Source organism: Carassius auratus, chromosome 38 (genome assembly GCF_003368295.1).
Source record: "Carassius auratus strain Wakin chromosome 38, ASM336829v1, whole genome shotgun sequence".
Taxonomy (NCBI): Eukaryota; Metazoa; Chordata; class Actinopteri; order Cypriniformes; family Cyprinidae; genus Carassius; species Carassius auratus.
In genome coordinates, this window is record NC_039280.1 from 21,311,628 (window position 1) to 21,324,343 (window position 12,716).

The following is a 12,716-nucleotide window of genomic DNA, read 5'->3' on the forward strand; positions in this document are numbered from 1 at the left end:
ATTCAATTCAATTCAATTCAAGTTTATTTTTTTTTTGTATAGCGCTTTTTACAAAACAAATCGTTACAAAGCAACTTTACAGAAAATTATGTTTCTACAATATTTAGTAGTAGCTAGTAGTTTGTGCACATTTTACAGGATTTTAGAAAAAATAAAAATAATAATAATAATAATACAAGACGAAGTCAGCTAGACGATGAACTATCAATATTATTAAGTTATTATATGATGCAGTCACACATTTAGCAATAATTGTTAGTTCTGTTTGATGATTCAGGGTTAGCATCATCTGAGGTCCTCTGAGGGTCAGCATCATCTCTTCTCAGGTGTTCTGGATCCAGACTGGAGCTTGTGTAAAATTCTAGTTACCACGGGATGTAAATCCCGTGGCAAAACATAGAAACAAAATACAGACATCATTAGCATAGCTGCTAATCCAACAAAGTTAAATTAGTTTAACCCAAGCTAATGAATAAAAATGCACCTTTGATCAGATGCAACTACACACACAATTAAAAAGATACATTATTTGAATGCTTGGCGAAAGAGGTGTTTTTAATCTAGATTTAAACAGAGAGAGTGTGTCTGAACCCCAAACATTATCAGGAAGGCTATTCCAGAGTTTGGGAGCCAGATGTGAGAAAGCTCTACCTCCTTTAGTGGACTTTGCTATCCTAGGAACGACCAAAAGTCCAGCGTTTTGTGACCTTAGGGTGCGTAATGGGTTGTAACGTGGTAGAAGGCTAGTTAGGTACGCTGGAGCTAAACCATTTAGGTCCTTATAGGTAAGTAATGATAATTTGTAACTGATACGGAACTTAATAGGTAGCCAGTGCAGAGACTGTAAAATTGGGGTAATATGATCATATTTTCTTGACCTCGTAAGGACTCTAGCTGCTGCATTTTAGACTACCTGTAGCTTGTTTATTGAAGAAGCAGGACAACCACCTAGAAGTGCATTACAATAGTCCAGTCTAGAGGTCATGAATGCATGAACTAGCTTTTCTGCATCAGAAACAGATAACATGTTTCGTAGCTTGGCAATGTTTCTAAGATGGAAGAATGCAGTTTTTGTAACATTGGAAATATGATTTTCAAAAGACAAATTGCTGTCTAATATAACACCCAGATTTCTGACTGTAGAGGAAGTAACAGTACATCCGTCTAGTTGCAGATTGTAATCTACAAGATTCTGTGTAGTGTTTTTTGGTCCAATAATTAGTATCTCTTAGTATCACGCATCAGTTTTGGAATTGCGCTCTCACGCTAATTTGCCCTTTGTTTTTCTTAATTATTCATTATGTATGTAGGTATACAATTGTATATACTATGTTATGCTCCAATAATTAATTGCCTGTAAAAAAAAAATCCTCATCCTGTAATCACAATCAACTGGAACAGAAGATTCATGAAAATACAGTGATTCACAGGTGTGGGAATCTAGATGATTGGCAAATATAAGTGAGCCAATCTGTTAACACATTCACAGTAAGGTCGGATGGAGATTTTCTGTCAGACAGCTCTTCATGAATCTAGAAGAGATGTCGGTCATTAATTTATAACCTCTAGCACTGTCAGCACCACCCTTACGAAAATTAACCATGGTTTTACTACAAATAAAACCAAAAAACCATGGTTACTGTAGTTAAACCATGGTAACCACAAATTAACCATGGTTTTGCTATATTAACCATAGTTTAACCATGGTATTTGTAGTAAATCTGTGGTTTTACAAATGGCAGTAAATACGCCGAAAAACCATGGGTTACTACAGTTTTACTATAATAAAACCATGGTTATTTTTCGTAAGGGCATGGTGTAAAATGCAATGCCTCTGAATGGTTAAAAAGTTGCCTTGTGGTATATATATACAGTATTGTTCAAAATAATAGCAGTACAATGTGACTAACCAGAATAATCAAGGTTTTTCGTATATTTTTTTATTGTTACGTGGCAAACAAGTTACCAGTAGGTTCAGTAGATTCTCAGAAAACAAATGAGACCCAGCATTCATGATATGCACGCTCTTAAGGCTGTGCAATTGGGCAATTAGTTGAATTAGTTGAAAGGGGTGTGTTCAAAAAAATAGCAGTGTGGCATTCAATCACTGAGGTCATCAATTTTGTGAAGAAACAGGTGTGAATCAGGTGGCCCCTATTTAAGGATGAAGCCAACACTTGTTGAACATGCATTTGAAAGCTGAGGAAAATGGGTCGTTCAAGACATTGTTCAGAAGAACAGCGTACTTTGATTAAAAAGTTGATTAGAGAGGGGAAAACCTATAAAGAGGTGCAAAAAATGATAGGCTGTTCAGCTAAAATGATCTCCAATGCCTTAAAATGGAGAGCAAAACCAGAGAGACGTGGAAGAAAACGGAAGACAACCATCAAAATGGATAGAAGAATAACCAGAATGGCAAAGGCTCAGCCAATGATCACCTCCAGGATGATCAAAGACAGTCTGGAGTTACCTGTAAGTACTGTGACAGTTAGAAGACGTCTGTGTGAAGCTAATCTATTTTCAAGAATCCCCCGCAAAGTCCCTCTGTTAAAAAAAAGGCATATGCAGAAGAGGTTACAATTTGCCAAAGAACACATCAACTGGCCTAAAGAGAAATGGAGGAACATTTTGTGGACTGATGAGAGTAAAATTGTTCTTTTTGGGTCCAAGGGCCAAAGGCAGTTTGTGAGACGACCCCCAAACTCTGAATTCAAGCCACAGTACACAGTGAAGACAGTGAAGCATGGAGGTGCAAGCATCATGATATGGGCATGTTTCTCCTACTATGGTGTTGGGCCTATTTATCGCATACCAGGGATCATGGATTAGTTTGCATATGTTAAAATACTTGAAGAGGTCATGTTGCCCTATGCTGAAGAGGACATGCCCTTGAAATGTTTGTTTCAACAAGACAATGACCCAAAACACACTAGTAAACGGTCTTGGTTCCAAACCAACAAAATTAATGTTATGGAGTGGCCAGCCCAATCTCCAGACCTTAATCCAATTGAGAACTTGTGGGGTGATATCAAAAATGCTGTTTCTGAAGCAAAACCAAGAAATGTGAATGAATTGTGGAATGTTGTTAAAGAATCATGGAGTGGAATAACAGCTGAGAGGTGCCACAAGTTGGTTGACTCCATGCCACACAGATGTCAAGCAGTTTTAAAAAACTGTGGTCATACAACTAAATATTAGTTTAGTGATTCACAGGATTGCTAAATCCCAGAAAAAAAAAAATGTTTGTACAAAATAGTTTTGAGTTTGTACAGTCAAAGGTAGACACTGCTATTTTTTTGAACACACCCCTTTCAACTAATTGCCCAATTGCACAGCCTTAAGAGCGTGCATATCATGAATGCTGGGTCTTGTTTGTTTTCTGACAATCTACTGAACCTACTGGTAACTTGTTTGCCACGTAGCAATAAAAAATATACTAAAAACCTTGATTATTCTGGTTAGTCACATTGTACTGCTATTATTTTGAACAATACTGTATATACACCACAATCATATATTTTTTTTTTTTTTTTTTTTGACTGAATGGACCACTTTTAAATGAAATGGTTAATGTAAAGCACTACTCCTCTGGCTATTCAGCTGGGACACTTTTCATGTTCCTGAGGTGCACAAATAATCTTATTGTTTGATTGATTAAACACTTTCATAAGTAAGATGTAAATGGTCATTTTCTCTGGTGGAAGGGTCCAGTTTGTGTAAGAATTCAATCAAAGCACCAACTGCTGTGGTTGGCTAACATTTTGCTTATGAAGTGAGCCCTACAATGGAGAATTCTCTGATTTTTTTTTTTTTTTTTTTTTTTTTTTTTTGTGAAAAGTGTTGATTGTAGCATCATATTCAGAGTTACTCTTGTTGCATCAAAGGCTGCATCACTGAAGCCGGACACAGTCACGTCTATTCAGCACATAAAGTTATGATCTCCTTTTTTTTCATCTTGACAAATACACTGGAAACGATGTAAATAAAAGACTTGATGAACAGTATTAACAAAGTCATTGTATAACGGAAGTTTTGTTGAAAATACAAAAATCAAATCAATGACAAGATTAATTGCTTTCTGTATATAAAATAATTACAATATATAGAACATTTAGATTTTCAATTGAGTGACCGCATTAACTAAGTATGTCATTAATGCAATGAACTTTAACATTATACCTTTTAAATGACACATTTTGGGGCCACTGTACATTGGTTCCAAAAAGGACTAGGCCTCAGTTAAATTAAGATATTTAAGCAGCTTTTACAAAAATGCCTTAGAAGAAAACATTACAGGTGTGAATCTTGACAAAGAACAATGACACTGACAGTGCAAGATATTTTCAGTTGAGACAGCTCAAACCTGCATTTTATTCAAAACATTCTAACACTAGTTCATTTTTTAACTGCTTGTTTTCTTTTAAAAAGACATATAACACTAGCTTTGTTCTATTCTTTTTCTTTTTTTTTCTACTTTTCTTCTTTTTGATAAATCAATATGTACTTGTAATTGTGTCATAAAAAGATGTCACTATCAGAGCCCCATTCGACCTGGAGGAGCTCAACTCTCTGAATGATTCTGTAGTTAAGATGTGATTTCATTATACCTTTGATGGCTTGGATGATATGTGACAAGAGGGAGTCTAATAGACAGCAGGTAAATTGGTAGCTGTAATGAATGATAAGATGGATAGGCAGGGATAAGGGTGATTTATAGCCTATGAGACAGCTCAATAGCACTGTTTTCATTTAGATACAGTAATATCTAACTATTTGAAGTATTTGAACAACATTCAATGAATAACATGTGAATGTAATATAAGAGAAATTAATTTGACAGAGAAACGTAATCATGTCTAATTGCAAATACATCGTCTTCCAGCTCTGTTCAAATTTTCTAATAAGGTTTTATGTCTGCTTTGCTGTAATCATTCCCTAGGCTGGACCCATGAGATTTTTTTATTTTTTTTTTATGGTTAAATCATCATAAAACAATTAAAAAAAGATCACATAATGTTAAAAATGTCTTCATTAATAGTATGTCCAGTTATTAATTATCCATTACTGAAAAGTGTTTAATATTGGGTTCTGATGAATATGGTGGTCCTTCGCTGCTGCTGATATTCTAAGGCCACTAGAGAGTGAGATATTGAGTGGTTAGCTTCTCTCTCAGATTGTCTGAAGCTGATTAAGTGTTTGTGGTTAGACCCAGTATGAGTGATGAAGAGAGTTTCTCTCCACCCTGGCTGAAGTTTCTTTCTTTTTAAAGGTTAGGACGCAAATCTATTTTCTTTTGTGTGTGTGTGTGTGTTTGTGTGTATTTGCAGGTTTTTGTTTTTATCCTTGAATCTGTCAGAATTATCCCACTTCTGTTTTATTTATTTATATATTTTTTGTAGAGAGTGCAATGCACTTTACCAAGGTACCACCATAGTAACACATTCTGTCGTTATAGCTGATCAACTCATCCTGTATCCAACTTACACATATTATCTCGTCAGTAAAATCACTTAAGATCAATATGTGTTCATCATCCTCATGACATTGTATTATTACTGTACATGCTTAATTTGGGAGTTGGGGGTCTGTGTTATTAAAAACTCTAAAATAGGCCTCCTTTTCTTTTTGCAAAATATATATTTTTTCCACTACTTCTGATTCTGAGAGATATAAGGATTTGTGAGACCATTATGGTTTAAAGGATTGATATTTGGCTCGCATTTCATTAGTAACCAGTGCATGTGTTTTCAGTTTGTTAGCAGTGCAAACTGTGATGAAACCCAAGCAGATGGTAGAGGAGCTTCAGATGGGCAGCCAGCGTGTGGAGAGGGGCTTCCTTCAGAACCACATGGAGACTACAAGACAAGGCTTGCATCTCTGTTCACGCAGACCAGGATCTCCAGACAAAATGTTCCCACCTCCCTCAAACCCCAGGAGACACACATGTGATGCTGACAAGAGAGCCTGATCTGATCATAATTGTGACGGCACATTAAAAGGCCTATTAAAGGCAGCTCACGTCAAGCATTTTAAAAGCTATTCATTTCTCAATTGAAGATGCACAAAGTAATTTTAATCTAAATGAATGAATAGTAAAATTATGTTTGCTTACAAACTCAAGGTCAGGTTCATCCCAAAATCAAAAGTATTAATAGTTCTATACAACAGACTGTTATTCATTTTTCTTTCTTTCTTTCTTTCTTTCTTTCTTTCTTTCTTTCTTTCTTTCTTTCTTTCTTTCTTTCTTTCTTTCTTTCTTTCTTTCTTTGCTGTGAAATGTGACCAGCTGATAACTGGTTTTATACCATTCACCCAATAAGAGCATTAAAATTGATGTAATTATTAGTGCACTTTTATGTACAATCGTGCAGTCATATAGTGATGTCCACATCACATTTACACAATCACAGTGCCTTTGACGTAATGTGGCCTTTTCAGTTCATTCAATAATAAACATATGGCATGTCTGAGACACTTCTCTGTAATGACAAAAATGCTAATTCATAATAAAACAGTGTCTATGATAATATTCATGTCTAGGTTCTGTGGGTTTTAACATCTGTCTGACATGGCTTCTTTCTCAAAGCACTCAACTCTAAAATAATCTTCCTTGCAAAACCTTCAAAGATATTTCATGTGTCTGTTTTTTTTTCACAATCAATTTTCATTTAGAGCATAAATAGGTCTGAAATTTGATTACTTATGCCATTTACTGCAGATACACAGATTTGTCAAAAGCTGCCTGAACAAAATCAATACTGGCCCAGTCAATACTTGTCTGTCCTGTTTTAATACTCTGTGTCAGGGTTTAGGCATTCACAATTTCACAATTTCAGAGAATCATTTAATGATGTTCTCCTTAACAAGGTTCGGGAGGAGCATGTCAGACACTTAGCCTAATCAACACAGGTGGACCATAATCTAGTAATCAATCCCACAGTATAAATATCGCTGATTTACCTCTATCCATCGACGGTTAATCAGCATCCCTCCTCCACCCCATCTCATTACTTTGAGTTCACTTTATAATTAGATGAGTACTCTAGGTTCGGGCCATTCCCGAGCTCGGATCCCTTCCCCGGACAGCACGCCAAATACGCATACCATACCTCAGGTAAATATATGTAAGCGTGAACTCGTGAAATGACAGACTTCAAGCATGGCTGTCTGACCTGCAGGCTGATGGTGGCAAATAGCCTGTTTAAAAGCCCAAACTCAGACAACGAGTACCCATTTGAGACTGCTTCAGTATTTTGGGGGAAGTCATGTCCTAGAGGTTAGAGCGTTTGACTCCTAACCCTAAGGTTGTGGGTTCGAGTCTCAGGCCAGCAATACCACGACTGAAGTGCCCTTGAGCAAGGCACCAAACCCCCAACTCCTCCCTGGGCACCGTAGCATAAATGGCTGCCCACTGCTCCATGTGTGTGTTCACTGCTGTGTGTGTGCACTTTGGATGGGCTAAATGCAGAGCACGAGTATGGGTCACCATACGTGGCTGTACATCATGTCGCTTTATAAATGGTTGAGTATACAATATATCATTCCAGTTAAGTTACATAATTTCAACCCAAATCTTCCAGATATATGCTACAAATTTAAACAAGAGAAGGGAACTTTATTCCATTGTATGTGTGAATGTACTAAAATTTACTGTTTTTGGTTTAAAATATTAAATATTATAAGTCAAATCATTGGTAAAGTAATTCCTCTTGATCCCAGGTTGTGTATATTACTGTCATGGTTGGTAGAACCGTCGTCTCTGTTGATCACTGTGTGGGTGGAGTTATGTGTGTCTCTCATCTGCACTGATCATTTCATGCGGGCGTCTTCGTTAATTGTTCATCAGCTACAGCTGCCACTCATTACCTGCTCCCTATTTATTGCCCTGTCTTTCGTCTTGTGTTTGTCAGATCATTGTTGGAAGCTCCCTGTGTACATGCCTGGTTTCTCGTCCTTGTTTCTGCCTGTTTCTTCACAACACTGGATAGCTTCACTCCTGGAACCCCATCCACTCACTTCTTCACTGGATCATCCATCTCAGTTCCTGCATCATGCTCTCCTGCTGTCCAGTTCCACCTCTACTCCATGGCTGCCCGTGACTTTATCTCTATCCAACCAGTTGTCCTGTTGGTTATCTTCTTATCATCTGTATCACTATCCATTAAATTATACTTACACTTGCATTTGCTTCCTCGCCCATTCCTTTCATTACAGAACGATCTGAGCAATCATAGAAGCAGCAAGTTCAACTTCTTTATCAGAGTTCATTCACCACAGTGTTTCCAGAATGTTTAAACAACAGGAGAGCATTGTCAACATCGGACACCCAGTTCAAGCACATGTGAGGAGGTGTCCGAGCTCATCCAGCAGATCCAACAGCTAAGCATTCCCGATAAGCTGCCCGCAGGTCTGTTCCCCAAGCTGTCCTTGAGAGAAGCCATCGACCGGAGCCCTTAATACATGTTTCCGAGAGTTATGCCAGTGAGCACAACTTCTGTAGAGCATTCCTTACCAGATGTTCCATGCATTTCTCATTGCAGCCTCGCACCTTTGAGACAGAGGAGTCTAAGGTGGCCTTCATGCTCACGCTGCTTACCGGAAGGGCAGCTCTGTGGGGAACGGCGGTGTGGGAGAACCGAGACCCATGTTGTACCTGGCTCCTTACTTTCGTTGCTGAGATGATGAGGATGTTTGATCGAACGGTAGCCGGCAAAGAGGCTGCCAGAAGACTTGCGGATCTTAAGCAGGGGGACTGTTCCATTGCTGACTACTCCATCGAATTTTGCATGTTGAAGGCCGAATATACGAATATAAATGGAACGAGGAGGCGCAGTGGGATATGTTCCTGCATGGGCTGGCCGATCGTGTTCAATGAGAAAAAAAATATGCTTGAGTTACCACCTAGTCACAACGGATTAATTGACTTGGCTCTTTGGGTGGATATCCGAATTTAGCGACTGGGGCAATGCACCTGTTCTACAAGTATCCTCGGCAACCCTCGGCAATGGGAGAACATGGTCGGCCCGTCATCGATCATTAGCCCATGCAGGTGGGAGGAGCTTGGCTGTCCTGGGAGGAGAGAGAGAGGCAGAGGTCCTGTGGCCTCTGTTTATACTACGGTGGCTCTGGTCATTTTCTTCTCTTTTGCCCAGTAAAAAGAGCAAGCACGGTAGTAAACTTGGGGCTACTATTGGGTGAGATCTCCGCTGGGAAGTCCTCATCCACTCACCTCTACACTGTATCGCCCATCTCAGTTTTCGCGTCACGCTCTCTTGCTGTCCAGTTCCACCTCTACTCCCTGGCCACCTGTGACTTTATCTATCTCCATCCAGTTGTCCTGTTGGTTATCCTCTTATCATCTGTCTCACTATCCATTCAATTATACTTAAACTTGCATTTGCTTTCCAACCCATTCCATTCATTACAATTACATATTTGTCTTCTGAACTTTAAAATGATCAAACATCAAAGATTGTTGTTAATTCTTTGTTTGCTGGAATCAAAATTTGAAATCATATGGTTTTGGTAAAAGAAGAAGAAAGTCCTGGAATGTCTCAATGGATAAAAGGGATGACCTCATGCTTTGCCCAAGAAAAGATTACCTATTTTTTTGGAAACACAAACTTCATGTATTTTGGTTCATCTGGAAAATCTTCCATGACTTATTGGAGAGTCTTTTGTGGAATGAATGGACATTGAAAGTAAATAGACAATTATGTTATTGCAGTTTTTTATTTATTTATTTTTTAAGGTTATTGAGTTTTAATAATACTACATATATAATGTACAACACAAACAACTGCAAATTTAGTAAGTATTCACACTTAAGGGTGAATAAAGCAAACCCTTGAATTCAGTAACTTGAAGATCTTCCTATTGCAGCAATAACCTCCACTAACTGTTTTTGTTGGCTGCTTGTAAGACATTGGCCAATTTTAGACCACCCCTACCCACAGATCTGTTTCAGTTTATCAGTATTTCTGGGTTGTCTTAATATCACAGTTTTCTTTAGTTCATGCCACAGCATCACAGTTGGCTTAAGGGCAGGACTCAAAAAAAGCATTTTCTTTATATTTTTTTCAGCCATTCTTTAGTAGGTATTACTTGTGTGCTTTGAATCATTTTCTTGTTGCATCACCAAACCTCTGTAAAGCCTGAAGTCATGAACTGCTGTCCTAACATTCTCCCATAGAATGTCTTGATACACTTTATAATTCCTTGCTACTTCAATGAGTGCAAAGTATCCAGACCCTGAGTAAGCCAAAGCAGCACAGCTGGGAAGAGGTTTTCATTTTGGTGTGCCCTTTTTCTTGTAATACACATTGTACATTTTTGCCAGAAAGTTAAACAATTGTCTCAACTGTACACAGAAACAGTGTGAATCTTCTTGGTTGCCCATCTTAGGCAAATATAAGACATGTCTCATTTTTCTTTCTTTTTTTTTCTTTTAGCATTTCTAGCTTTAATGTTTTTTTTTGTTTTTTTTTTTAGCTTTTGGGATCGATGCATGGTTTAGACTAAACAGTCTTTCTTGAGTAGAACAGATTTGTCAATAACTGGTCTTTGTGTTCTATTATTTAATTGACAGGGCATCTATGAGACCCGCACTTCCAAACTCATCTCTCTACTGGACTCCAGTTAGTATTTTGAGAAATTGTAACATAGAGCTTCAGACTGTCTTGTCAATGATCACTCATATATTTGAGGAACGTTACTGAGAATAGAAATAGGTGCTGTGTCCAATGGCGATGCAATGGGGAATACCTCAATGTGGCTGCATCTGAGGTATGTCTTCTCCAACCTTGATTTGGGCTGTTTGACCATTATTCTCAACATGCTGCGGAAGCTATAAAAGACACTCAGAACACAGCAGTGTTAGCTTCTGATGGGCTGAAGCAAGCCACTCACAGGCATGCAGGAAGTATAGCGAGGTGATGAAGAATCTCATTCCGTTTTAAGGGAACTATGAGCCATTCCCTTTCAAGTGACTCAAAGCTGCATCTAATGGCGACGCTATGGGAAATGTAAAAAACACTGTACCGTGATTGAATATGTGTGTCAGATTGTAGACTCATTGTAAATGAACCCATGAAGTAATCTATTAGCTAATTGATGTGTATGTTCGAAAGTCTACATCCTTCACAGATAGATGCTGCTGTGATTTAAGGTTAAACCACATACATACTCATATCAAATTATCTGTTTATAACAGAAAGGGCAATATTGATCACATACTGTAACCAACAAAGTTACTCATACTTGCGACATTACTGTCTGCTCAAGTATAGTCAACTGGGTCGGGCTTTTTGAGATGGTAATTAAATGGTTCAGGTCATACTTAGAAGGGAAAGGTTATTATGTGAGTATAGGAGAGCATGAGTCTAAGTGGATGTCCATGAAATGCTGAGTCCCACAAGGCTCAATTCTTGCACCGCTCTTGTTTATCCTGTATATGCTCCCATCAAATCAAATAGTAAGAACAAACTAAATTGCATATCACAGCTATGTTGATGATACCCAGATTTACTTAGCCTCATCGCCAAATGACTACAGCTCCATTGACTCTCTCTGCCAATGCATTGATGAAATTAACAGTTGGGTGTTTTCTTCAGTTAAGCAAGGAAAAAAAAACTGAATTCATTGCATTTTGAAACAAAGATTACGTTTTCAAGGTGAATGCATAACTTGACTCTAGGGATCTAACAACTAAACATCAAGTCAGGGATTTTGGAGTGATTCTGGAGAGAGACCTTTATTTCAGTAGTCATGTCAAAGCAGTAACTAAATCCAAATGCTATCATATAAAAACATTGCAAGAATTTGATGTTTTGTTTCCAGTCAAGTTCCAGTCAACTTGTTCATGCCTTTATGACTAGCAGGGTGGACTATTGTAATGGTCTTCTCACTGGACTTCCCAAGAAGACCATTAGAGAGCTGCAGCTCATCCAGGACGCTGCTGCCAGAATTCTGACTAGAAACAGAAAATCTGAGCATATCACACCAGTCTTTAGGTCCTTACACTGCTTCCAGTTTTAAAGTATTTTAAAGTATTTTTATTAGTTTATAAACCACTCAGTGGCCTTGGACCTAAATACATAGCAGATGTGTTCACTCAATATAAACCTATCAGACCACTTAGATCATTGGTTTCAAGTCAGTTAGAAATACCAAGGGTTCACACAAAACAAGGGGAGTCTGTTATTAGTTATTATGGCACCCCCACTTGGAACCAGCTTCCAGAGATAAGATATGCTAAAACATGAGTCACATTAAAATGAAGACTCAAAACTCATCCGTTTAACTATGCATTTATTGAATGAGCACTGTGCAATGCAGAACTGATTGCACTATATTTTATGCATTTTTTGTATATTCATTTTCTATTCTTAACTGTTTGAAATATATTTTATATCTTTTAAATACATTTTTAAATCATTTTCAAAAATGTTAAATTCCTTGTTCTATTGTTGTGATTATTTTTTATTATTATTTATTGTCTTTTATGTAAAGCACTTTGAATTACCATTGTGTATGAAATGTGCTATATAAATAAACATGCTTTGCTTTGACTTTTGGTTTCATCGTTTCTGAAAATCCTGCGTTAAATTGTGCCTTGTTTGTAAATTAATCTTAAATAAAATGAAGCGATAAAAAGGCTGAGTTCTTACAGATGCAGTCTGGATCTTCAATATTCTAAAAAATAAAGTTCATCCACA

The 12,716-nt window shown here is 37.6% G+C and overlaps 1 protein-coding gene across 2 annotated transcripts in view; it reads left to right on the forward strand.

Annotated features, from left to right (window-relative positions):
- Positions 1–6,529, forward strand: part of mlip (muscular LMNA-interacting protein) — a 53,785-nt gene extending 47,256 nt beyond the window's left edge. For both annotated transcript variants that reach the window (XM_026224732.1, XM_026224733.1), the window contains one exon: positions 5,752–6,529. In XM_026224732.1, coding sequence (XP_026080517.1) covers positions 5,752–5,949 — 198 coding nt within the window. In that variant the 3' untranslated portion in view covers positions 5,950–6,529. The remainder of the gene's footprint in view (positions 1–5,751) is intronic.
- The last annotated feature ends 6,187 nt before the right edge of the window (positions 6,530–12,716 follow it).